This window comes from Amblyraja radiata, chromosome 27 (genome assembly GCF_010909765.2).
Source record: "Amblyraja radiata isolate CabotCenter1 chromosome 27, sAmbRad1.1.pri, whole genome shotgun sequence".
Lineage (NCBI taxonomy): Eukaryota > Metazoa > Chordata > Chondrichthyes > Rajiformes > Rajidae > Amblyraja > Amblyraja radiata.
This window is the reverse complement of record NC_045982.1, coordinates 2510378-2535842: the sequence shown is the minus strand read 5'-3', so window position 1 is coordinate 2535842 and position 25465 is coordinate 2510378. Positions and strand designations below refer to the sequence as shown.

General features: G+C 46.5%; 2 protein-coding genes across 2 annotated transcripts; both read right to left on the bottom strand.

Moving 5' to 3' along the window:
* Positions 1 to 3086: 3086 nt before the first annotated feature.
* On the bottom strand, positions 3087 to 10628 carry LOC116988301 (ras-related protein Rab-39A-like). The gene is made up of 2 exons (XM_033044881.1): positions 10310 to 10628; positions 3087 to 3931 (listed from the first exon to the last, which is right to left on the bottom strand). The coding sequence occupies exons 1-2, from the start codon at positions 10579 to 10581 to the stop codon at positions 3562 to 3564; spliced, it is 642 nt and encodes a 213-aa protein (XP_032900772.1). The 5' UTR covers positions 10582 to 10628; the 3' UTR covers positions 3087 to 3561.
* Positions 10629 to 16545: 5917 nt separating this feature from the next.
* rab42 (RAB42, member RAS oncogene family) lies at positions 16546 to 21672 on the bottom strand. Its single transcript, XM_033044880.1, has 2 exons — positions 21281 to 21672; positions 16546 to 17168 (listed from the first exon to the last, which is right to left on the bottom strand). The coding sequence occupies exons 1-2, from the start codon at positions 21493 to 21495 to the stop codon at positions 16748 to 16750; spliced, it is 636 nt and encodes a 211-aa protein (XP_032900771.1). The 5' UTR covers positions 21496 to 21672; the 3' UTR covers positions 16546 to 16747.
* Positions 21673 to 25465: the final 3793 nt, after the last annotated feature.

Genomic DNA, 25465 nt, shown 5'->3' with positions numbered 1-25465 from the left:
CCTTCTTCAGTCTGAAGACCCTGCTCCAGTATTTGCAGTTCTTTGGGTGTAAATATTTGAGCCATTTGGGGCACTAGGTGCTAAGAATGTCAGAAATCCTAAAAACTCAACAAATGCCTCCAATTTTAGTGTTGTAAATCCTCACATTGAGAAGATCAAGACCCTTCATCAGTCTGATGAAGGTGTATTGACACAAAACACCACCTATTCCTTTTCCCCCCAGAGACGCTGCCTGACCCACAGAGTTATTCCAGCACTTTGTGTCTATCTTGAGAAGATTCTACTGGGCACAGACAGCATTCCATAGTCAGGATCGAACCCGGGTCTTTGGTGCTGTAATGCCCCTGTCCCACTTAGGAAACCTGAACGGAAACCTCTGGAGACTTTTCGCCCCACCCAAGGTTTCCGTGAGGTTGCAGGTGGTTGCCGGAGGTTGCAGGTAGTGGAAGCAGGTAGGGAGACTGACAAAAACCTCCGGGAACCGCACGGAAACCTTGGGTGGGGCGCAAAGTCTCCAGAGGTTTCCGTTCGTATTCCTAAGTGGGACAGGGGCATTAGGCAGCAACTCTACCACTGCGCCACCGTGCCACCGACAATGAGAGATTCAAATCAAAATGTATCCAATGAATTTGACAATTAGCCAGGATGGTTGTCCTGAACTATAAGCACACGAATACTACAACACAGGAACTTGCCTGGTTCAGCTCCTCTAACCTGCATTTGATCGAAAGCCTCTTAAACTCCACTTCATATCTAACTTCACCACCACCCTGGCAGCCCATTGCAGGCTCCCACCATTCTCTGCATAAAAGGTAGACAAAAATGCTGGAGAAACTCAGCGGGTGAGGCAGCATCTATGGAGCAAAGGAAATAGTTGCCTATTTCCTTCGCTCCAAAGATGCTGCCTCACCCACTGAGTTTCTCCAGCATTTTTGTCTACCTTCGATCTGCAGTTCCTTCTTAAACATTCTCCGAATAAAAATAACTTGCCCGCACATCTCCTTTAAATGTTGCCCTCCACCACCTTAAAGCTATGCCCTCTAGTCTTTGGCATTTCCACCCCAGGAAGAAAATGTGACCTTCGACCCTATCCATGCCCCAAAAAAGATTAAAAACAGAAATAACACAGTTATATTTTCAACTAAGTTTGAAGTGACAGGTTGGATTCAGTTTAAGTAACTTTCAAAGAGGCAATTGATTTGTTCTTTAAATTTACCTTCAGCGCTGTAGGTGGCACAGCGGTAGAGCTGCCTTACAGCACCAGAGACATGGATTTGATCCCGACTATGGGTGCTGTCTGTACGGAGTTTCCACGTTCTCCCTGTGACCGCTTGTGTTTTCTCCGGGTGCTCCGGTTTCCTCCCACACGCCAAAGACATACAGGTAGGTTTGGTAAAATAGTAAATTGTCCCTAGTGTGTAAGATAGTGTGAGTGTACGAGGTGATCGCTGGTCGGCACGGGCGGAAGGGCCTGTTTCCGCGCTGTGTCTCAAAACTAAACAAAACGCCGTGGAAATCGAAGAAATTATAACTAATCAAAGAGGCATTAATCATTCAAATTAATTTGTGCTTACCAGATTGTGTTGGAATAGAAACAAAACTAAAAATCAATCATTTTGTCCGATGTTTAATCTCAACAGAAAATAGACTTGCTGGAGATCTGTTTAGATCAATTTTATTTTCAAACTAGTAATTAACAACGTACAAATAATTGTTAAAATTAATAAAGTGAATTAACTTGCATAAAGTAGCAAATATATGGGTTTCAGTTAAATATCACAACACAGTTGAGAAACATTTAAAAGTTCATGAAACAAGGTTTGATGATTTTTCGCATCTAAAATATTTGCACGATATACATTTGGAATTTTCATCTTAAAATACAGTAGCATTTTCCTGAGCAGGAACTAGAGTGTTTTAACTTGTATTAACAACTACTGCCTTTGTGAACTTTAACACTTGGAAGATATTGAAATAATATCCAAAAATGAAAACTAAAATGATAGGAAAACTGATCAAGCAGCATCAATGGAAATAAAAATCAGTTCATGTTTCAGGTTGAAACTTCAACTGTTTTTCTCTACACAGAAGTTGCCGTACTCGAGTTGTTCCACCATTTTCCATTTATATTTCTGATTTCCAATATCTGTATTCTTTTGATTTTCCATTTATCAGTAATATGAAAGAAATCCCAGTCACCAAATCTGAATGTGGTGAAAACAAATAAAACCTCGTAGAAACAGTGTGTAGGAAGGAACTGCAGATGCTGGTCTACACCAAAGATGCTGGAGTAACTCAACGGGACAGGCAGCATCTCTGGGGAGAAGGAATGGGTGTGGTTTCTGGTTGAGGCCCTTCTTCATACCCAACACCTAAAGACTTCACACCTATAAATAGAATGGGTAGTCATCTTGGTTAATTTAGTCATTAAATGGTCTGTCTCAATCTCTGTCAAGGCCAATCCAACTGCTGGTTGAGAAACAACTGTGTTTGACCGGGTGTATGAACTTCCAGCCCTTTTAACATTGTAAGTCAAATAATGCATTATACCAGCAATGAACCAGCATCAACCCAAAACGTCACCCATTCCTTCTCTCCAGAGATGCTGCCTGTCTGTCCCGCTGAGTTACTCCAGCATTTTGTGTCTATCTTCGACCAGCATCAAAACTAGCTGGCACCAACCCGAATGTGTAGGCAGGAACTGCAGATGCCAGGTTACACCGAAGATAGACACAAAATGCTGGAGTAACTCAGTGGGGCCAGCAGCATCTCTGGAGAGAAAGAATGGGTGATGTTTTGGGTAGAGACCCTTCTTCAGACTGAGAGTCGGGAATATGGAAGGGTACAAGGTGTGAAAATGACAGATCAAAGCAGACGATGATCAAGGTAATGTAGATAGACAAAAGTGCTGGAGAAACTCAGCAGGTGCAGCAGCATCTATGGAGCGAAGGAAATAGGCAACGTTTCGGGACGAAACCCTTCAGTCTGAAGAAGGGTTTCAACCCAAAACGTTGCCCATTTCCTTCGCTCCACAGATGCTGCTGCACCCGCTGAGTTTCTCCAGCATTTTTGTCTACCTTCGATTTTCCAGCATCTGCAGTTCCTTCTTAAACAAGGTAATGTAGATGTTGGCTGAGGGGAAGCTGGCAACGAGGTAAACAACCAGTGAAATTAACCAGGACAGTGAAACTAGATGGAGAACTAGGGTGTGGGAGAGGCCCTCGGCCAGCTTACAACTCAGCGGTATGAATGTTGATTTCTCTAAATTCAAGTAACCCTTGCTTTTCCTCCCTCTCCATCCCTCCCCCACCCTAGATTTCCAACTAGTTTCACTGTCCTGTAGATTAAAGGTCGCGTATGTGTGCCTCATTGTCACCTTTCATCCCCAGTCAACATTTCCATTCTACATTTCCGTGATCGCTATCTGCTTTGATGTGTCCTTTTCACACCATGCCCTTCCATATCTCTAGTCTCCCTCTCCCCGGACTCTCATTCTGAGGACCCGAAACGTCACCCAGTTCTTTCTCTCCAGAGATGCCCCCCGACCCACAAAGATGAACGTCATCGGTTGAGGAGGACGAGACGTTGTGTTTCGCTTATTCCCGCGTCGACTTCAGATTTCACCAGCTCAGCGATGGAAGACGCCAGTGTGTGAAAGGCTCCCTGTATGTTAGTGTCGTCTTTGGCAGACGTCTCGATGTATCCCATGCCCAAGTCCGCAGCCACTTGCTCCGCTTCCTCTTTTGGCACTGTCCTTTCAGCTGACAAGTCGCACTTGTGGCCAACGAGAAGGAAGACACACTGACCTTGGTCAAACACGTCACCGCACTCATCCAGCCAGCTTCTGATGTAGTCTAGAGAATGACGGTTGGTTATGTCAAACACCAGCAAACCACCAAGCATGATCTGGAGATGGGATTGTGTAATTGTCCTTTTAAAAAAAAGTGACAAAAAAAATCAAATCAAATGGTCTGATCACATGAGCAAGAGTCAATGAATTTAGTTTTGTTTATTGTCACATGTACCAGAATACAGTGAAAAGCCTTTGTTGCATGCTAACCAGTCAGCGGAAAGACAATACATGATTACAATAGAGACCCAATTACTGTGTACAGATACATGATAAGGGAATCGCATCTAGTGCAAGGTAAAGCCAGCAAAGCCCAATCAAGGATAGTCCGAGGGTCACCAATGAGGTAGATAGTAGTTCAGCACTGTTCTCTGGTTGTGCTAGGATGGTTCAGTTGCCTGATAACAGCTGGGAAGAAACTGTCCCTGAATCTGGAGGAGAACTTGGAGTCTGAAGAAGGGTCTCAACCCGAAACGTTGCCTATTTCCTTTGCTCCATAGATGCTGCCTCACCCGCTGAGTTTCTCCAGCATTTTTGTCTACCTTCTGAATCTGGAGGTGTGCGTTTTCACACTTCTATACCTCTTGCCCGATGGGAGTGGGGTGAAGGTGTATAGAAGTGTGAAAACGCACACCTCCAGATTCAGGGGCAGCCTTATAGTTCTGCTGACAGCCTGATAAACTAGTTTTGGCTTGAAGGGCCGAATGGCCTACTCCTGCATTGTCATTAACTGTTCATTTTTCCCTTGCATTCAATCTCCCAAAGTGCAACACATCACTTTGAACACACACGAATTAAACCCCATTTGCCAATTCTGTGTGTGATCTATATCCCGCTGTATATTTTGACAGTCTCCTTCACAACTCCACCAAGTTTGATGTTGTCTGTAAACTAACTCACCACTCCTTCTACATTTATGCCCGTCATTTATATACATCACACAAAAAGAGGTCCCAGCACTGACCCCTGCAGAATTCCACTGGTCACTGATCTCCAGCTTGGAACAACACCCTTGCATCGCAACCCTTGATCACCTAAGTAAACTCGTTCAGAATGCAAAGGCCAAGTCACTGTGGATTCCTTGCAGGTTAACCATCCGGATCAGCCCACCATAAGGGACTTTATCAAATGCATCACTGAAAACCAGTCAGACAAACCCAACAGCAAAAACAACGTGTGTTCATACAGGTAGACAAAAATGCTGGAGGAACTCAGCGGGTGAGGCAGCATCCATGGAGCGAAGGAACAGGCGACGTTTCGGGTCGAGACCCTTCTTCAGACTTATACAGCACTTTTAGCCAAGGGAAACATGAAGGAGTGTTACCAAAATAATCTAACGCCAAGAAATTTTGGATAGGTTGCAAAATCTTGATCAAAAAGGTAGATATTAATACAAGCCTTTGCAATAGGCAGAGAGAAATGCTTTTTTTTTTTAAAAAGAGTGGGAAAAGAGGAGATGCAGAGAGTTAATAAGGATAGCACTTCAAAGAAAAAAAATCAGTTTGGGTTTAAAATGCTCCATTAAATTTTATGCAATTGATATTATCATTATCATTATCATCCTTTATTGTCATCTTGCAAAGCAACAGTTGTACAGTGCAAAATGACAAGACGTTTCCCAGGGAATACCGGAGCATCGCACATAAAAACTTCAACATTTCACGCATAAAATAAAAACGAAAAAAAAAAAAAAATGACTATTCTTAAATAAAATATTAAAAAAGCACCAAGTAAAGTTGTAAAAAACACAAGTTTGCTCTACACTTCATGCCTGCTAGAGAGAAAGGATAACAAACCATAAAGAATGACATTGGAAGAATGTCAAGAATTTAATCCTGAACCAAGAGATTACTGAATTCCTGATTTATCTGCAGTTTGGTCAGGTCCCTTTTGTTTGGATCCAGTAGTGTGTTACTTCTGCAGATAGTTTCCTGCAACCATTTTCCTTTAGTGACCAACATTATCTCCACAAAACAGAAGTGATCCATCATCTGCTTTTCCAATCCCACCCCTCCCCCCGGGAGTTTAGATTTGTGATATTAAGTTTGGTAATAACGTTCCTAATTTTGCAAAATTTCTGAGAAAGATCCACAAAACAGATGGAGACACAAGAAACTGCAGATGCTGGAACCTTGCGCAAAACATAAAGTACTGGAGGAACTCAGCGAGTCACAAAACATCTGAGGAGGGAATGGACAACAGGCAAGAGTGTAGATGGGACAAAAGGATTTGAGTATAGGAGCAGGGAGGTTCTACTGCAGTTGTACAGGGTCTTGGTGAGACCACACCTGGGGTATTGCGTACAATTTTGGTCTCCAAATCTGAGGAAGGACATTATAGCCATAGAGGGAGTACAGAGAAGGTTCACCAGACTGATTCCTGGGATGTCAGGACTTTTATATGAAGAAAGACTGGATAGACTTGGCTTGTACTCGCTAGAATTTAGGAGATTGAGGGGGGATCTTATAGAAACGTACAAAATTCTTGTGGGGTTGGACAGGCTAGATGCAGGAAGATTGTTCCCGATGTTGGGGAAGTCCAGGACAAGGGGTCACAGCTTAAGGATAAGGGGGAAATCCTTTAGGACCGAGATGAGAAGAAACTTTTTCACACAGAGAGTGGTGAATCTCTGGAACTCTCTGCCACAGAGGGTAGTTGAGGCCAGTTCATTGGCTATATTTAAGAGGGAGTTAGACGTGGCCCTTGTGGCTAAAGGGATCAGGGGGTATGGAGAGAAGGCAGGTACGGGATACTGAGTTGGATGATCAGCCATGATCATATTGAATGGCGGTGCAGGCTCGAAGGGCCGAATGGCCTACTCCTGCACCTATTTTCTATGTATCTATGACATGGTGGTCAGCATAGGCAAGTTGGGCCGAAGGGCCTGTTTCCACACTCTATGACAGATGCCATTTCTGGTAGGGACCCTTCCTCAGACTGTATAGATCTGCAGAGGCGCAGATAGAGTGCATGTGGAGAGGATGTTTCCACTGGTGGGAGAGTCTAGGACCAGAGGTCATAGCCTCAGAATTAAAAGGTGCTCTTTTAGAAAGGAGATGAGGAGGAACTTCTTGAATCAGAGGGTAGTTAATCTGTGGAATTCATTGCCACAGAGGGCTGTGGAGGCCAAGTCAGTGGATATTTTTAAGGCATAGGAAGGAACTGCAGATGCTGGTTTAAACGGAAGATAGACACAAAAAGCTGGAGTAACTCAGCGGGACCCGCAGCATCTCTGGAGAGAAGGAATTTCAGGTCAATATGTCACCCATTCTTTCTCTCCAGAGATGCTGCCTGTCCCACTGAGTTACTCCAGCTTTTTGTGTCGATCTTTGATATTTTTAAGGCAACGATAGACATATTCTTGATTATAACGCATGTCAAGGGTTATGGGGAGAAGGCAGGAAAATGGGATTTGGTGGCAGGGATCAGACATGATTGAATGGCGGAGTGGACTCGATGGGCCGAATGGCCTAATTCTAGTCTTGTATCTTGTGAACGTGACTGATTACACATATAATTCAGGCGACCCTCACTCCTGGCAAGATTATCAGAGGAATTAACATTCAGGTCCATCAGCACTGGGCGAGTCCACAGAATCCCAAGTGGGAAAATGCTTACACAAACCTCAAAGTCTTTCACCAGGAAAGTGAAGACATCATAAGGGAGTTCTTGGTCCAACAGTAAAGGGGCCCCAAGTCAACTGCAGAACACACACTGCTCCATGAATCACTAACACACATGCACACCCAACCATCCTACCAACAACCAGAGAGCAGTCCTGAACTACTATCTACCTCATTGAAAACCCTCAGATGATCTTTGATGGGTACTGGCTTTATCTTGCACTAAATGTTATTCCCTTTATCATGTATCTGTACACGGTTCAATTGTAATCATGTGTTGTCGTTCCGCTGACTGGATAGCACGCAACAAAAAGCTGTTCACTGTACTCACCCGCTGAGTTTCTCCAGCTTTTTGTCTACCTTCAATTATTCCAGCATCTGCAGTTCTTTCTTAAACATTTCACTGTACCTCAGTACACGTGACAATAAACTAAACCGACACACACTCTAATGACTAATGAAGGGCCGAATGGTCTACTCCTGCACCTATTGTCTATTGTCTATTGACAGACACACACACACAATCTTCCCCATCCTGGAATTTCCTCTCAATGATTCCCTGCCCTTCTTTAATCGCTGCCCACCCGTACATCTTCTTACATGCATGCAGTATTGCTTGGCCCCCTTTCCTTCACTGTATCTGGAACCCCTCTCCCTCCTCATACTCCCTCCCACCCCTCACCAGCACTGACACAACCTCCAACCCAGACCTCCCTCCACTTTCAGGGACAGTGTCTTCCCAGCTGCTATCAGGCAACTGAACCATCCCACCACAACCAGAGAGCAGTCCTGAACTACTATCTGCCTCATTGGAGACCCTCGGACTATCCTTGATCGGACTTTGCTGGCTTTGCCTTGCACTAAACATTATTCCCTCATCATGTATCTGTACACTGTAGATTGATCGATTGTAATCATGTAGACAAAAATGCTGGAGAAATTTAGCGGGTGAGGCAGCATCTATGGAGTGAAGGAATAGGCGACGTTTCGGGTTTCTCCAGCTGAGTTTCTCCAGCATTTTTGTTTACCTTCGATTTTTCAAGCTTCTGCAGTTCTTTCTTTTCAATCATGTTTCTACAGTTGTAATCATGTATTGCCTTTCTGCTGACTGGATAACACGCAACAAAAGCTTTCCACTGTACCTCGGCACACGTGACAGTAAACTAAACAGATTACCTCCGACACATCACGTATCCATGTTCTCCACAGATCAGTGTTTCCACTTTGAAGGAAATTACCCGAAATTCAGGTTGTCTTCGAGCAATTTTAGGGAAATTTAATAGTTTTGTGAAATTTCGTGAAATTTGCGCATCTAGCCCGTGAAGGGGTGTAAAGGTAATACATACAGCACTGCCCGTTTGGCGCTCAAAGGTTTAAACCGAGCGCTGTCTGTTTAACGCCTGGGAATTTAAACAAAGAGCTGTCGGCTGCAGCGCTATGGGTTCTAAATGTAGCGCTACCGGCTGCAGCGTTATGGGCTTTAAACGTAGTGTTATGGCCACAGCGTTATGGGTCACAGACTGTTCGGAAAAATTATCGTATAACACTGAGTCTTTGGAATTCTCTTTCTCAGTGGAAGATGAGCCTTTGATTATTTTTCAGGCAGTGGTAGAATTCTGGATAAGCCTGGAGGTGAATAATTACCAGTGGGCAGTGGGATTGGCCTTGATGTTACAGAACCTTGGGTGGGCTCAAGGGGCCGAAAGGCAGGAGGGAGAGGGGCGGAGGGAGAATAGGGGCGGAGGGGGGGGGGGGGGAAGAGGGGCGGAGACTGAGACACATAGAGCAGGTTGAAAAAACGATTACAACTAAAGCTGTTGGAGGCAACGAAAGGCACCTTGCATAACACTGTACAAGTGAGTAACAGAAGCAGGCAGATACGGTGTTGTTGCATAGATCTGTTTTGCCTTGTTCAAGAAGGAACTGCAGATGCTGGAAAATCGAAGGTAGACAAAATTGCTGGAGAAACTCAGCGGGTGCGGCAGCATCTATGGAGCGAAGGAAATAGGCAACGTTTTGTTCTTCTTTGTGTTGTCAACGTGTGCCCGCAAAAGAAACCCAACAAATAGCAGGCAGGAAGCATTTTTGAAAATTTCAGGAAACACCATCAAATTCCAGGAAATTTGGAATTCTATTGAAGGAATTTTTTTGAGGTGTAGATGCTGCCTGTCCCGCTGAGTTACACCAGCACTTTGTGACTTCCCCCCCCTCAAAACATTTAAGACCATTTCTACCAAAGATCTTTTTCTAAGATTCCTCCTTACTTCACCGGATGTTATTCACTGGAGTTTAGAAGGATGAGGGGTTATCTTATAGAAACATATTAAATTATAAAAGGACTGGTCAAGCTAGATGCAGGAAAAATGTTCCCAATGTTGGTGCGAGTCCAGAACCAGGGGCCACAGTCTTAAAATAAAGGGGAGGTCATTTAAGACTGAGGTGAGAAAAAACTTTTTCACCCAGAGAGTTGTGAATTTATGGAATTCCCTGCCACAGAGGGCAGTGGAGGCCAAGTCACTGGATGGATTTAAGAGAGAGAGTTAGATAGAGCTCTAGGGGCTAGTGGAGTCAAGGGATATGGGGAGAAGGCAGGCACGGGTTATTGATTGGGGACGATCAGCCATGATCACAATGAATGGCGGTGCTGGCTCGAAGGGCCGAATGGCCTCCTCCTGCGCCTATTTTCTATGTTTCTATGTTTCAATCAAACCAACAAACACAGCTGCAGGAGGAGGTTTAAAAGCAAAGAGACACACACAAAATGCTGGAGTAACTCAGCGGGACAGGCAGCATCTCTGGAGAGAAGGAACGGGTGGAATGGAAGATAAAAACGAACCCGAGTTCTTTTTCCCCCGCCGTGTCCCAGACTTGAAGCTTGACTCGATAGATTGCCGGCGTCTCCAGCATGTGGATGTAGTAATCCACTCCGATGGTTTTCTGCAGCTCCTCCTTGAAGACCCCCTCTGTCAGGCGATGCACGATGGCAGTCTTGCCCACTCCCGACTCGCCCACCAGAATCACCCGGAATTGACAAATGACCTTCTCCAAGTTTGTTCGCTTGTTTCCGAGTTTGGAAACTGCACCTAGAGTGGGCAGCGTCTGGCCCATAGCGTCGAGACGAAAGGCAGAGCGAGCAGCCAGCGTCCTCCGGAGGAACTCATTTGAAACGAGATTCAATTTGCCAATTTAACACAGAGATTGCTGCTGAGATTAGCCAATGATTTGCTGCTGAACTCAATCACTTTCAAATTTTCCAAAGGAACTCCATCATAGGAGATAAGGTGATTGGATGCAATGTGAATGCAATTTCATTTCCAGAGGGCGAATATCACTGAAGAAGATGCTGCCTCCTGAAATCGCGGAGTTACTCCAGCTTTTTGCCCACTTTTATCACTGATTAGTTAAGCTTGCAGGTAGACAAAAATGCTGGAGAAACTCAGCGGGTGCAGCAGCATCTATGGAGCGAAGGAAATAGGCAAGGTTTCGGGCCAAGACCCTTCAGGGAGGAAATAGGTAACGTTTCGGGCCGAAACCCTTCGGGTTTCAGCCCGAAACGTTGCCTATTTCCTTCGCTCCATAGATGCTGCTGCACCCGCTGAGTTTCTCCAGCATTTTTGTCTACCTTCGATTTTCCAACATCTGCAGTTCCTTCTAGAAACATAGAAACATAGAAAATAGGTGCAGGAGTAGGCCATTCGGCCCTTCGAGCCTGCACCGCCATTCAATATGATAATGGCTGATCATCCAACTCAGTATCCTGTACCTGCCTTCTCTCCATACCCCCTGATCCCTTTAGCCACAAGGGCCACATCTAACTCCCTCTTAAATATAGCCAATGAACTGGCCTCAACTACCTTCTGTGGCAGAGAATTCCAGAGATTCACCACTCTCTGTGTGAAAAATGTTTTTCTCATCTCAGTCCTAAAAGATTTCCCCCTTATCCTCAAACTGTGACCCCTTGTTCTGGAGGACTGGAGAGGTTAAGCTTGGAGGACTGGTCTTTTATTTTTTTTGTGGGTTTCTTGGCTATCAATTTAATTTTAAATAACTGAACGAGCATCTTGCCACCTTTTTGGGCAGCGATGGAACGGACCCAGGGTTTTGTCGAGTAGAATCTTCAGACAAGCACAAGTCAGGATCGAACCCGGGTCTCTGACGCTATCAAGGTAGCAACTCTACCGCTGCGCCACCGTGCGGGACTTTGTATCTTCTGTGTTGGAAGGAACTGCAGATGCTGGTTTTAAAACGCTAGGCACAGAATGCTGGAGTAACTCAGCGGGACAGGCAGCATCTCTGGAGAGAAGGAATGGGTGACGTTTCGGGTCGAGGCCCTTCTTCAGACTGCGAGTCACGGGAGAGGGAGATACATTGATAAGGAAGTGTTGGGTGTGAAAATTGGACAAAGGGAATGGTGATCAAGGGAAATGCCGAGTAGATCAGAGTTAGCTGGGAGAAGGTGACAACAAAGCAAACAGGGATAAAATGTAGTCGGAGACAGTCAGACTGATCGGATGTTTAAGAAAGAACTGCAGATGCTGGTAAAATCGAAGGTAGACACAAAATGCTGGACAAACTCAGCTGGCGAGGCAGCATCTATGGAGAAAAGGAATAGGTGATGTTTCGGGTCAAGACCCTTCTTCAGACTCCCCGAAAGGTCGCCAATGCCTTCTCTCCATAGAAGCTGCCTCACCCGCTGTATCTGTATCTTGATGTACAATCACCATCACTGGTGATTGTAGAGAAGGTATTCGACACCGTCTGCAATGTCATGCAGTCTGTGGTGGGCAGGAGGCTGAGGAGGTGATCTCATGGAGGTGTTATTTTCCATAAACCAATGTCATTGTTCTATCAAATATTAATTGACAGTCTGATGAAGGGTCCCAGTGGCGCAGCGGTAGAGTTGCTGCCTCACAGCGCCAGAGACCCGGGTTCAATCCTGACTACGGCTGCTGTCTGTAAGGAGTTTGTACCTTCTCCCCGTGACCTGTGTGGGTTTTCTCCGAGATCTTCGGTTTCCTCCCGCACTCCAAAGACGTACATGTATAAATGAAAAAGTGACCCTAGAGTGTGTAGGATAGTGTTAATGTGCGGGGATCACTAGTCGGCACGGACTCGGTGGGCTGAAAGGCCTGTTTCCGTGCTGTATCTCTAACCTAAACTAAACGCTCATTGTTTTTCTCCAGAGATGCTGCCTGACCCGTTGCGTTACACCAACACTTTGTGTCGATCTTCAGTGCATTTAACAGAATAACCATTTTTACCAGAATAACCTGCTGACTGATATTTTTAAGTAAAAACATGTCCTTTTTCCAAATGGCCTAAGGAGCATAAAAGCCCACAAAGTCCTTGCAAAACATCATCCCTATTGTTAATGCTCAGATAAACGTTAATATAATCTCACCTCATTGTTGAATAACAGGATCACAGTTTACAAGCTCTGATTTATTCTGTACCTTTTCATGCCACTAGATTCCCTCTCCCCGACTCTCAGTCTGAACAAAGTTTCTCGATCCAATTCGTCACCCATCCCTTGTCTCCAGAGATGATGCCTCTGGCTCTCTCCACAGAAGCATAATCAAGGACGAGGGGGGATCTTATAGAAACTTACAACATTCTTAAGGGGTTGGACAGGCTAGATGCAGGAAGATTGTTCCCGATGTTGGGGAAGTCCAGAACAAGGGGTCACAGTTTAAGGATAAGGGGGAAATCTTTTAGGACCGAGATGAGAAAAACATTTTTCACACAGAGTGGTGAATCTGTGGAATTCTCTCCCACAGAAGGTAGTTGAGGCCAGTTCATTGGCTATATTTAAGAGGGAGTTAGATGTGGCCCTTGTGGTTAAAGGGATCAGGGGGTATGGAGAGAAGGCAGGCACAGGATACTGAGTTGGATGATCAGCCATGATCATATTCAGTATTCAGTATTTACTTTAATGTCATTTTAACTGAGTACTTACATACACAGATGAAATGAAAAAATTGTTTTTCAATCAGTTCCCATCAGTGGTTAATAAAAACAGAGTAAATACATATAGCTTTAAAATTTTTTTTTAATTACCATACCTAAAATAGGCCTAAAATTGAAATAAAAAGACATTCAGACCGAACAGTGGCTTTGCTTTGATAGGTGCCTGGCTGTCAAAGTAGGGGCGAGGTTGGATGTGTTGGTGTATGATATATGGGGAGGGGACACAGTCCGTTAACCAGTCTTATTGCCTGTGGGAAGAAGCTGTGGAGCTGGGTACAGCTCCTGTACCTCTTCCCGGATGGCAGAATGGAGAGGTTGTTGTGTGATGGGTGATAGGGGTCCTTAATAGCTTTCATAGCAAAAGGATTTGAGTATAGGAGCAGGGAGGTTCTACTGCAGTTGTACAGGGTCTTGGTGAGACCACACCTGGAGTATTGCGTACAGTTTTGGTCTCCAAATCTGAGGAAGGACATTATTGCCATAGAGGGAGTGCAGAGAAGGTTCACCAGACTGATTCCTGGGATGTCAGGACTGTCTTATGAAGAAAGACTGGATAGACTTGGTTTATACTCTCTAGAATTTAGGAGATTGAGAGGGGATCTTATAGAAACTTACAAAATTCTTAAGGGGTTGGACAGGCTAGATGCAGGAAGATTGCTCCCGATGTTGGGGAAGTCCAGGACAAGGGGTCACAGCTTAAGGATAAGGGGGAAATCCTTTAAAACCGAGATGAGAAGAACTTTTTTCACACAGAGAGTGGTGAATCTCTAGAACTCCCTGCCACAGAGGGTAGTCGAGGCCAGTTCATTGGCTATATTTAAGAGGGAGTTAGATGTGGCCCTTGTGGCTAAGGGGATCAGAGGGTATGGAGAGAAGGCAGGTACGGGATACTGAGTTGGATGATCAGCCATGATCATATTGAATGGCGGTGCAGGCTCGAAGGGCCGAATGACCTACTCCTGCACCTATTTTCTATGTTTCTCCTCTTCTCCCCTCTCCCATCGGGCAAGAGGTACAGAAGTGTGAAAACGCACACCTCCAGATTCAGGGAGTTTCTTCCCAGCTGTTATCAGGCAACTGAACCATCCTACCACAACCAGAGAGCAGTCCTGAACTGCTATCTACCTCATTGGTGACCCTTGGACTATCTTTGATCGGATCTGACTGGTTTTACCTTGCCCTAAACGTTATTCCCTTATCCTGTATCTGTACACTGTGAACGGCTCGATTGTAATCATGTATTGTCTTTCCGCTGACTGGTTAGCACGCAACAAAAAGCTTTTCACTGTACCTCGGTACACGTGACAATAAACTAAACTGAGCTAAACTTTTCTCGAGATGCTGCCTGACCCGCTAAGTTACTCCAGACTTTTTGTGTCTGTCTTTGGTGTAAACCAGCATTCACAGTTTAGTTTATTGTCACGTGTACCGAGGTACAGTGAAAAGCTTTCTGTTGCATGCTAACCAGTCAGTGGAAAGACAACACATGATTACAATCGAGCCGTTAACAATGTACAGATCTGTAGGAGTAGGGATTTAAAAGTGAGGTGTGATTGTAGATGTGCTCCCACCCAAAGTTGGGCGTCAGTTACTCCGGCTCTCTTGAACAAGTCTAAGGACTAATCCCATCAGCGACATAAACAATATGGATTTAAAATAGAGGATATTATTCACAAAACCAGAGCGTTTTGTCACTTTAGCTTTCTTGGAAACAATAACAAACTCCCTTCAACTCTCTGGAGTTTTTATTTGAAGAACAAGAGGGCAGCATAATAGCACAGCGGTAGAGTTGCTGCCTCACAGCGGCAGAGACCCGGGTTCGATCCCGACTATGGGTGCTGTCTGTACGGAGTTTGTACCTTCTCCCCGAGACCAGCGAGGGTTTTCTCCAAGATATCGGTTTACCTCCCGCACTCCAAAGACGTACAGGTCTATAGGCTTGGCATAAATGTAAAAACATTGTCTCTAGTGTGTGTACGACAGTGTTAATGTGCGGGGTTTGCTGGTCGGTGAGGGCTTGGTGGGTCTGTTTCCACGCTGTATCTCTAAACTAAACTGAAGAAAATTGGGACGTGATGGGGAAAAAAATGATAAGCATATGGATTATATGCATGCAGATATGTTAGTCTTGGCATCATGTTTGGCACAGACCTTGTAATAATAATAATAATAATATGAATAATAATATCTTTTATTGTCATTGCACAGAGGTACGAGATTTGGTATGCAGCTTCCATCTGATGTAATAACTTGTGGCCCTAATGGCCCGTTGCTGTGCTGTTCTATATTCTAAATAGATACGGTTAAAATTGTCAAAGTGAAGCTGATAAAAACATATGGGGAAAAACAGAGGACCCGAAGTCTCGGCGCTCCACGATGCCGCGTGGGAGCCGCTGGAGACGACGGTCGCGAGAAGCAAGGGCCGCTGGGAGGGTAATCCTCACGGTCGGCTGCAGGAGGTGCCCCCGGTTCACAAAGATGGGGAGGGGAGGGGCGGGGAGGATGCCGTGCCAAATCCCACACTGTCTCCCTGTGACTGCGTGGGATTTCTCCGGGTGCTCCGGTTTCCTCCCACATCCCAAAGACCTGCAGGTTTGCAGATGAATTTACTTCTGTAAATTGTCCCTAATGTTTAGGGTAGATTTTGTGTGTGAGGATCGCTGAATCGGTGGGCCAAAGAGGTTGTTCACACACTGTCTCTCTAAACTAAACTAAACTAAACTAAGCTTGCTGTACAGTTTATTGTCGATGAAGTATTAAGGATAAAGGGGAAATCTTTTAGGACCGAGATGAGAAAAACATTTTTCACACAGAGAGTGGTGAATCTGTGGAATTCTCTGCCACAGAAGGTAGTTGAGGCCAATTCATTGGCTATATTTAAGAGGGAGTTAGATGTGGCCCTTGTGGCTAAAGGGATCAGGGGGTATGGAGAGAAGGCAGGTACAGGATACTGAGTTGGATGATCAGCCATGATCATATTGAATGGCAGTGTAGGCTTGAAGGGCCGAATGGCCTACTCCTGCACCTATTTTCTATGTTTCTATGTTTCCCACACTATCTAAACTAAGCTTGCTGTACAGTTTATTGTCGATGAAGTCGCACATGTTACTAGTGACTGATTTATATTGAAGGACAAAAAGTGCTGGAGTAACCCAGCAGGTCAGACAGCATCTGTGGAGGACTCGAATAAGTGATGTTCAGGTTCGACCCTGAACCCCACAGAAGGTTTAGTCTGAAAGTACATGTTTATACGTTATCGGAGCAGAATTAGGCCATTCGGCCCATCAGGTCTACTCCGCCGTTCAAGTCAGCAGCTGCAGTCACTGTGCTTTTCGTCCTTGGCCCGGTCCATGGCGGTCGGGTTGAATCCGCGTTTGACTCCGTCCCAGCCGTCCTCCAGCGCGATCTCGCCATCCTTCATCGACTGGTAGATGCAGGCGGTCAGCTTGGTGAAGGCCTCCTCCACGTTGCTGTTGTCCTTGGCCGAGGTCTCCAGGTAGTTCAGTCCCAGGGCAGCGGCCAGGGCTTCGGCCTCATCGCGCGGCACCTGCCGCTCCTCCACCAGGTCGCTCTTGTGGCCCACCAGCACGAAGATGGTCTTGTTGGGGAACACGTGCGCGTCCACCTCCTTCAGCCACTCCCGGACGTTCTCAAACGAGTGCCGGTTGGTCACGTCGAACAGCAGCAGACCCCCCACCGAGTTGCGGAAGTAGGAACGGGTGATCGACCTGAAACACAACCATGGTTTAGTCGGAAGATGAGACACCAGAAGATCCTTCCTCAGAAGGCTTAGGAAGTTCGGCACGTCGCCAACAACTCTCACCAACTCCTACAGATGCACCATAGAGAGCATTTTATCGGGACGCATCACAGCACGGTTTGGGAACAGCTCCGTGCAAGAAATTGCAGAGAATTGTGGACGCAGCCCAGACTGTCACCCAACCTCCCTTCCATCGACCCCATCTACACCTCATGCTGTCTTGGCAAGGCCAGCAGCTGTTGATCGCACCCTGGTCACTCCCTCTTCTCCCCTCTTCCCACACAACACGATGGCACAGCGGGTAGAGTTGCTGCCTCACAGCGCCAGAGACCCGGGTTCGATCCTGACTACGGGTGCTGTCTGTACGGACTTTGTGTGTTCTCCCCGTGACCTGCGTGACCTCCAGATTCCTCCCATAGGTATGTAGGTCAATTGGCTGGCTATAATGGTAAATTGTCCCTATTGTGTAGGATATTGTGCGGGGATCGCTGGTCGGCCTGGACTCCGAGTCGAAGGGCCTCTTTCCACACTTTACCTCTGAACAAAATTAAACTTATCTAAACCACTATCGTCTCTCCCTCCACCGCCACCCCTGGCAGCGCAGACCCTGTATAGGCCCTTCAAAGTCTGTGCCAAACTATAAGATGTTATCCCCTTATTTTGTTCCTCCTAGCCTCCATTTATTGAAGATAAGTTTTGCTTGGATCAGTGCGTTTTGTTTCGTTTCGAGATACAGCACAGAAACTGGTTCTTCAATCGTCTCCGGACGTTATCTTGCTTTGTTTAGTTTAGAGGTACAGCACGGAAAGAGGCCCTTCGGCCCACCGACCAGTGATCACCCCATACAGTAACACTACCCAACACACCAGGGACAATTTACAATTTTACCAAACCGATCAGCCTACAAACCTGCACGTCTCTGGAGTGCGGGAGGAAACCGGAGCACCCAGAGGAAACCCACGCAGGTCACGGGGAGAACGTACAAACTCTGTGCAGACAGCGCCCGTAGTCAGGATGGAACCCGGGTCTCTGGCGCTGTGAGGCAGCAACTCTACCGCTGCGCCAGCCTTCCACTAAACGGTATTCCCTTTATTCTGTATCTGTTGTAATCATGTATTGCCTTTCCGCTGACTGGATAGCACGCAACAAAAAAGCTGTTCACTGTACCTCGGTACACGTGACAATAAACTAAACTGAACAGAGGCCACGTCTACTATTGTTTATTTACACTTCATCACAGTTAAAATGCAAATTTAGTTTAGTTTTGAGATGCACCGTGAAAACAGACCCTTCGGCCCATCGAGTCCGCTCCGTCCAGCAATTACCCGCACATTAGTTCTATCCTTTACAGCAGCCAATTAACCTACAAATCTGCACGTCTCTGGAGTGTGGGAGGAAACCGGAGCACCCAGAGGAAACCCACGCAGTTCCACGGGGAGAACGTACAAACTCTGTACAGACAGCACCCATGGTCAGGATGGAACCCGGGTCTCTGGCGCTGTGAGGCAACAGCTCTACCCGCTGCACCACCGTGTTTCCATGCCGTGTGACTCAATGCTGGTTTACAAAAAAAGACCCAATGTGCTGGAATAACCAAGGCTGCAACTCTGGAGAACGTGGATAGGCGACGTTTCGGGTCGGGACCCTTCTTTAGTAAAAGGGAGGGTTTGTAACAATGAGAAAGAACTGCAGCCTGGTAAACACACACACAGACGACTGCCAGGCCTGTTATGGGCCGGGCTCTATCCTGTGGTTTGGTGACTTCACGGAGCCAGAATGAGGAAACGGTAGCAATCATAAACCCAACCCACCAAAACAAACTAGCTTCTTAAAGGGGAAATGCAACACACCAATGCACTTCACACAACATGTTCTTGCAGCCCACATCATATCAGTGTTAACAATATCTAGACAATAGACAATAGGTGCATCAGTGCTAATGCAGGAACAATGTTCCAATGTTGGGGGAGTCCAGAACCAGGGCTCACAGTTTAAGAATAAGGGGTCAGCCATTTTGGAATGAGATGAGGAAAAACCTTTTCACCCAGAGAGTTGTGAATCTGTGGAATTCTCGGCCACAGAGGGCCAATTTACTGGATGCTTTCAAGAGAGGGCTGGATATAGCTCTTAGGACTAACGGAATCAGGGGATATGGGGAGAAAGCAGGAACGGGGTACTGATTCTGGATGATCTGCCATGATCACATTGAATGGCGGTGCTGGCTCAAAGGGCAGAATGGCCTACTCCTGCACCTATTTTCTATGTTTCTTTTGAGTCATACAGCGTGGAAACAGGCCCTTCGGCCCAAGTGACTTTTGAGTGGGGGGATGTATGTCTCAAGCTGCCAGAGGGGGTCGTCGAGGCAGGTACTAAAACTGCACTTAAAAGTCATCTGGACAGGTAGATGGATAGGAAAGGTTTAGCGGGAATATGGACCAAACCGCGGGCAGGTGGGACTAGTGTAGATTGGTGCATTTTGGTTAGCATGGACACATTGGGCCGAATGGCCTGTTTCCTTGCGGTATGACTCGATGATTCTAGTGCAACAAAGCTCCAAGTCTTTAGTGCAACCAATGGGGGTCCTCACTCAGTCTGAAGGGTCCCGACCTGAAACATCACCTATCTACATTCTCCAGAGATGCTGCCTTACCTGCTGAGTTACTCCAGCACTTTGTGTCTTTTTTTTGTAAACCAGCGCCTGCAGGTCCTTGTTCCTACCCGTTACTCCAGCAGTCTCTGCCTCAGAGGGCGGTGGAGGCCAGTTCTCTGGATGCTTTCAAGAGAGAGTTAGATAGAGCTCTTATTGATAGCGGAGTTAAGGGATATGGGGAGAAGGCAGGAACGGGGTACTGATTGGGGATGATCAGCCATGATCACATTGAATGGTGGTGCTGGCTCAAAGGGCCGAATGGCCTACTCCTGCACCTATTGTCTATTGTCTAGAACACTCCAGCACAGTGTTACGATGCATTGTGTTCAAGAAGGAACTGCAGATGCTGGAAGATCGAAGGTACACAAAAATGCTGGAGAAACTCAGCGGGTGCAGCAGCATCTATGGAGCGAAGGTTCCTTCGCTCCATAGATGCTGCTGCACCCGCTGAGTTTCTCCAGCATTTTTGTGTACCTGTGTTACGATGCATATCGTCACCTCCAGTTTGCAGAGAGGCCAAACTTTATATTCTGGTTTAGCCTGATTGACTTTAGACTCTGGACTTTAGAGATACAACACGTCTAGACTCTATTGTTTATTGTGTGTCTTTTTTGTAAATCAGCACCTGCAGTTCCTTGTTTCTGTGAGTACTCCAGCACTTTGTGTCTTGTTTTGTAAACCAGCACCTGCAGCTCCTTGTTTCTGTGAGTACTCCAGCACTTTGTGTCTTGTTTTGTAAACCAGCACCTGCAGTTCCTTGTTTCTGTGAGTACTCCAGCACTTTGTGTCTTGTTTTGTAAACCAGCACCTGCAGTTCCTTGTTTCTGTGAGTACTCCAGCACTTTGTGTCTTGTTTTGTAAACCAGCACCTGCAGTTTCTTGTTTCTACTCGTTACCCCGGTTTGGTGGGTGTGAGCGGGTGGGGGAGTGTGCTTGTTACTTGACATCCGAGTCAATGATCAACCGTGCAGGAAGGAACTGCAGATGCTGGTTTATACATACAGTATATCTGGCCTACATCGCTCGTTTCTCTCTCCCCTGACTCTCAGTCTGAAGAAGGGTTTCGGCCCGAAACGTTGCCTATTTCCTTCGCTCCATAGATGCTGCCGCACCCGCTGAGTTTCTCCCACATTTTTGTCTAACTTCCATCTTCCAGCATCTGCAGTTCCTTCTTGAACCCATTCCTCCTCTCCAGAGATGCTGCCTGTCCGGCCGAGTTACTCCAGCATTTTGTGTCTTTCTTTATTCGGTGTAAACCAGCATCTGCAGTTCTCTTCTTACACAAGATCGTTTGTGGTTAGGCACAACACGTTGGAGTAACTCAACGGGACGGGCAGCATCTCTGGAGAGAAGGAATAGGTCGGGAGACACTCAGTAAATTCCAGCACTGGCTTTGTGTCTATCACCTTCAATGACGAGGCCACACTCACCTGAAGCGCTCCTGGCCCGCCGTGTCCCACAGCTGAAGTTTGATCCGACAACCAGGCTCCACTTCCAGCAGGCGGGCGTAGAAGTCCACCCCCACCGTGGGATCCTGCACCGCGCTGAAGGTGCCGCCGGTGAAGCGCTTGAGCAGCGAGGACTTGCCCACGGTGGAGTCGCCCAGCAGTATAATGCGGAACTGATACTGCCAGACCTCGTCCATCGTAGCTCACTCGCCTCCCCCACTCTCCCTCCGCGCCGCAAACAAACTTTTCTTCCCAAAAGTTGGGGGCAAACTTCTCCCCCGTCACGGAAGCGGAGATGTCTGTGTCTGTTCTCGCATTGGCGCACTCATTTCCCTGTATCATGTGATAGCCTCCGGCTACCCAGACCCACGTGTAGGGCAGGTTTAGACTGATATCTTTTTAGTAAGTACATTTTATTTAATAACACGTGTTTAAAATCAACTCGCGTTTAAACCAATGTGCTTTACATAGAAAAAATAATTAATTTTCCGTACATCCATAGAAAAATAAAAAATAAAGAAAAATGACACAACACATTATGGAATTAAAATGACACAGCACATTAAAATGACACAACATATAAAATTATTACTCATTTACTACTCTGCTTCCAAACTACACCCTAATTATGCTAAAAAAAACGTCCCCATATATATACCCCTCCCCTCCTATGTACCCGTTCAAAAATAATTTCAAAGAAGATAGACAAAAAATGCTGTTCAGAGCAAAACAGAAAGTGCTGGAGGAACTCAGAGGGCGATGGAGCATCTGTGGAGGGAATTGACAGACAATGTTTTGGGTCAGGATCCTGACCTGAAAAGTCATCTGCCCATTCCCTCCACAGATGCTGCCTGACCAGCTGAGTTACTCCAGCAGTTTCTGTTTTGCTCAAGATTCCAGCGCCTGCAGTTCCTTGTCTCCACCTTCTTTAACTGAACAGGGATATTGAGTCATACCCAATCACAAAGCATGGAAACATGCCCTTCAGCCCATCACGTACATCTATGCTGACCAAGGAACATTTAAACTAGTCCCATATCCTGCTAAATCTTTCCTGTCTATTTACCTATTCAAATGTATTTTACATGCTGCTGTTGCACCTGTCCCCAACTACTTCCTCTATCAGCTCGTTCCACATACCCACCCTCTCTCTGTGTGACAATGTTGACACTGGTTCCTATTAACTCTTTCCCCTCTAACCTTCAACCTATGTCTTTTAGTTCTTGATGGGGGTCAAGGAAAGAGTGTTCACGTCGCGGCCCTGTTTCCACGCACAAGAAGCAACGACAGACACCATTGTGTGCAGATGCCTAGACGTGTGTTCAGCTCTGGCTGAACAACTTCTAATCTTGTGTGTGGACTCGTAAAGTAGAAGAAGTTCTTGATTTCCCTACCCTAAGAATACACTGAACCAGGTCCAGAACCAGGGGCCACAGTTTAAGAATAAGGAGTAAGTCATTTAGAACGGAGACAAGGAAACACTTTTTCTCACAGAGAGTGGTGAGTCTGTGGAATTCTCTGCCTCAGAGGGCGGTGGAGGCAGGTTCTCTGGATGCTTTCAAGAGAGAGCTAGATAGGACAAAAATAGCGGAGTCAGGGGATATGGCAGGAGAAGGCAGGAACGGGGTACAGGTACTGATTGGGGATGATCAGCCATAGAAACATAGAAATTAGGTGCAGGAGTAGGCCATTCAGTCCTTCGAGCCTGCACCGCCATTCAATATGATCATGGCTGATCATCCAACTCAGTATCCTGTACCTGCCTTCTCTCCATACCCCCTGATCCCTTTAGCCACAAGGGCCACATCTAACTCCCTCTTAAATATAGCCAATGAACTGGCCTCAACTACCATCCATGATCACATTGAATGGCGGTGCTGGCTCGAAGGGCCAAATGGCCTACTCCTGCACCTATTGTCTATTGTCACTGCATTCACCCTAATTATACACCATAAGATATTAATATATCTTTGGTATAACATTTTCACACATTAAAATATCCCATGTTAAATACAGTGAGAAACTTGATGCATTTGAATGGCAATAAACAGCTCATCCCTAAGGTCTGGATTATGGTCTTGATTTTCCAAATTCTATTTCAGACTTATTTATGAAATCCTAATTTTGGCTCAGAAATGCTTCTGTAAATCTAGCTAAGCGTACTGTGTCTCGAAGAAATACTACCCAGTTGGGCATTCCGTATAAATGATACGGTGGCACAGCGGTAGAGTTGCTGCCTTACAGCGAATGCAGCGCCGGAGACCCGGTTTCGATCCCGACTACGGGTGCTGTCTGTACAGAGTTTGTACGTTCTCCCCGTGACCTGCGTGGGTTTTCTCCGAGTTCTTTGGTTTTCCCCCACACTCCGAAGACGTACAGGTTCGTAGGTTAATTGGCTTGGTAAATGTAAAAAGTGGCCCTAGTGGGTGGAGGATCGCTGGTCTGCGCGGACCCGGTGGGCCGAAGGGTCTGTTCCGCGCTGTGTTTCTAAACTAAACGAGGAGGAATCCATACCTTGAAACGTTTTATATTATTTCCCATTAGTTGTTTCCAATGGTGGTAATTGTCCTTCAATGAACCCAGTGTGTCTTCAGTTTCCTTGCTCAAGTAACCATTCTTTGATAGGAAGGAACTGCAGATGCTGGTTTACACTGAAGATAGACACAAAATGCTGGAGTAACTCGGCGGGACAGGCAGCATCTCTGGAGAAAAGGAATGGGCGAGACTGGATGACGTCTCAGATTCAGATTCAATTTTAATTGTCATTGTCAGTGTACAGTACAGAGACAACGAAATGCATTTAGCATCTCCCTGGAAGAGCGACATAGCAAATGATTTGAATAAATAATAATAAGTGTCCGGGGGGGGGGGGGGGGGGGGGGGGGTGATTGGCAGTCACCGAGGTACGTTGTTGAGTAGAGTGACAGCCGCCGGGAAGAAGCTGTTCCTGGACCTGCTGGTTCGGAAACGGAGAGACCTGTAGCGCCTCCCGGATGGTAGGAGGGTAAACAGTCCATGGTTGGGGTGAGAGCAGTCCTTGGCGATGCTGAGCGCCCTCCGCAGACAACACTTGCTTTGGACAGACTCAATGGAGGGGAACGAGGAACCGGTGATGCGTTGGGCAATTTTCACCACCCTCTGTAATGCCTTCCGGTCGGAGACAGAGCAGTTGCCATACCATACTGTGATGCAGTTAGTAAGGATGCTCTCGATGGTGCAGCGGTAGAAGTTCACCAGGATCTGAGGAGACAGATGGACCTTCTTCAGTCTCCTCACGAAGAAGAGACGCTGGTGAGCCTTCTTGATCAGAGTTGAGGTATTGTGGGTCCAAGAGAGGTCATCGGAGATGTTGACTCCCAGGAACCTGAAGCTAGAAACACGTTCCACCTCCGTCCCGTTAATGTGGATGGGGGTGTGCGTGCCGCCCCTGGACTTCCTGAAGTCCACAATGAGCTCCTTGGTCTTCTTGGAGTTAAGGGCCAGGTTGTTGTCAGCGCACCATGCTGCTAAGTGCTGGACCTCCTCCCTGTAGGCCGACTCATCGTTGTTGCTGATGAGGCCAATCACCGTTGTATCATCTGCATACTTGATGATGGTGTTAGTACCATGTACAGGTGTGCAGTCATAGGTGAAGAGGGAGTAGAGGAGGGGGCTCAGCACACAGCCCTGTGGAACGCCGGTGTTCAGGGTGAGGGTTGAAGAGGTGTGCTTGTCTAAACTAACAGACTGGGGTCTTTTGGTTAGAAAGTCCAGTATCCAGTTGCAGAGGGAGGGGTCGATGCCCAGGTTACCGAGTTTGGTGATCAGTTTTGATGGTATAATGGTGTTGAATGCTGAGCTGTAATCGATGAACAGCATTCTTACGTAAGTGTCTCTGTTGTCGAGGTGGGAGAGGGCGGAGTGAAGTGCCATTGAGATGGCATCCTCCGTACTCCTGTTCTTGCGGTAGGCAAACTGATAGGGATCCAGTGTGGGGGGTAGGCAGCTTTTGAGGTGTGCCAGGACCAGCCTCTCGAAGCACTTGGTGATGATGGGGGTAAGTGCAACTGGGCGGAAGTCGTTGAGGCTTGCCGCAGTGGAGTGTTTTGGCACTGGCACGATGGAGGTGGTTTTAAGGCACGTGGGGACAACTGCTTGGGCAAGTGACAGGTTGAAGATGTCAGTCCA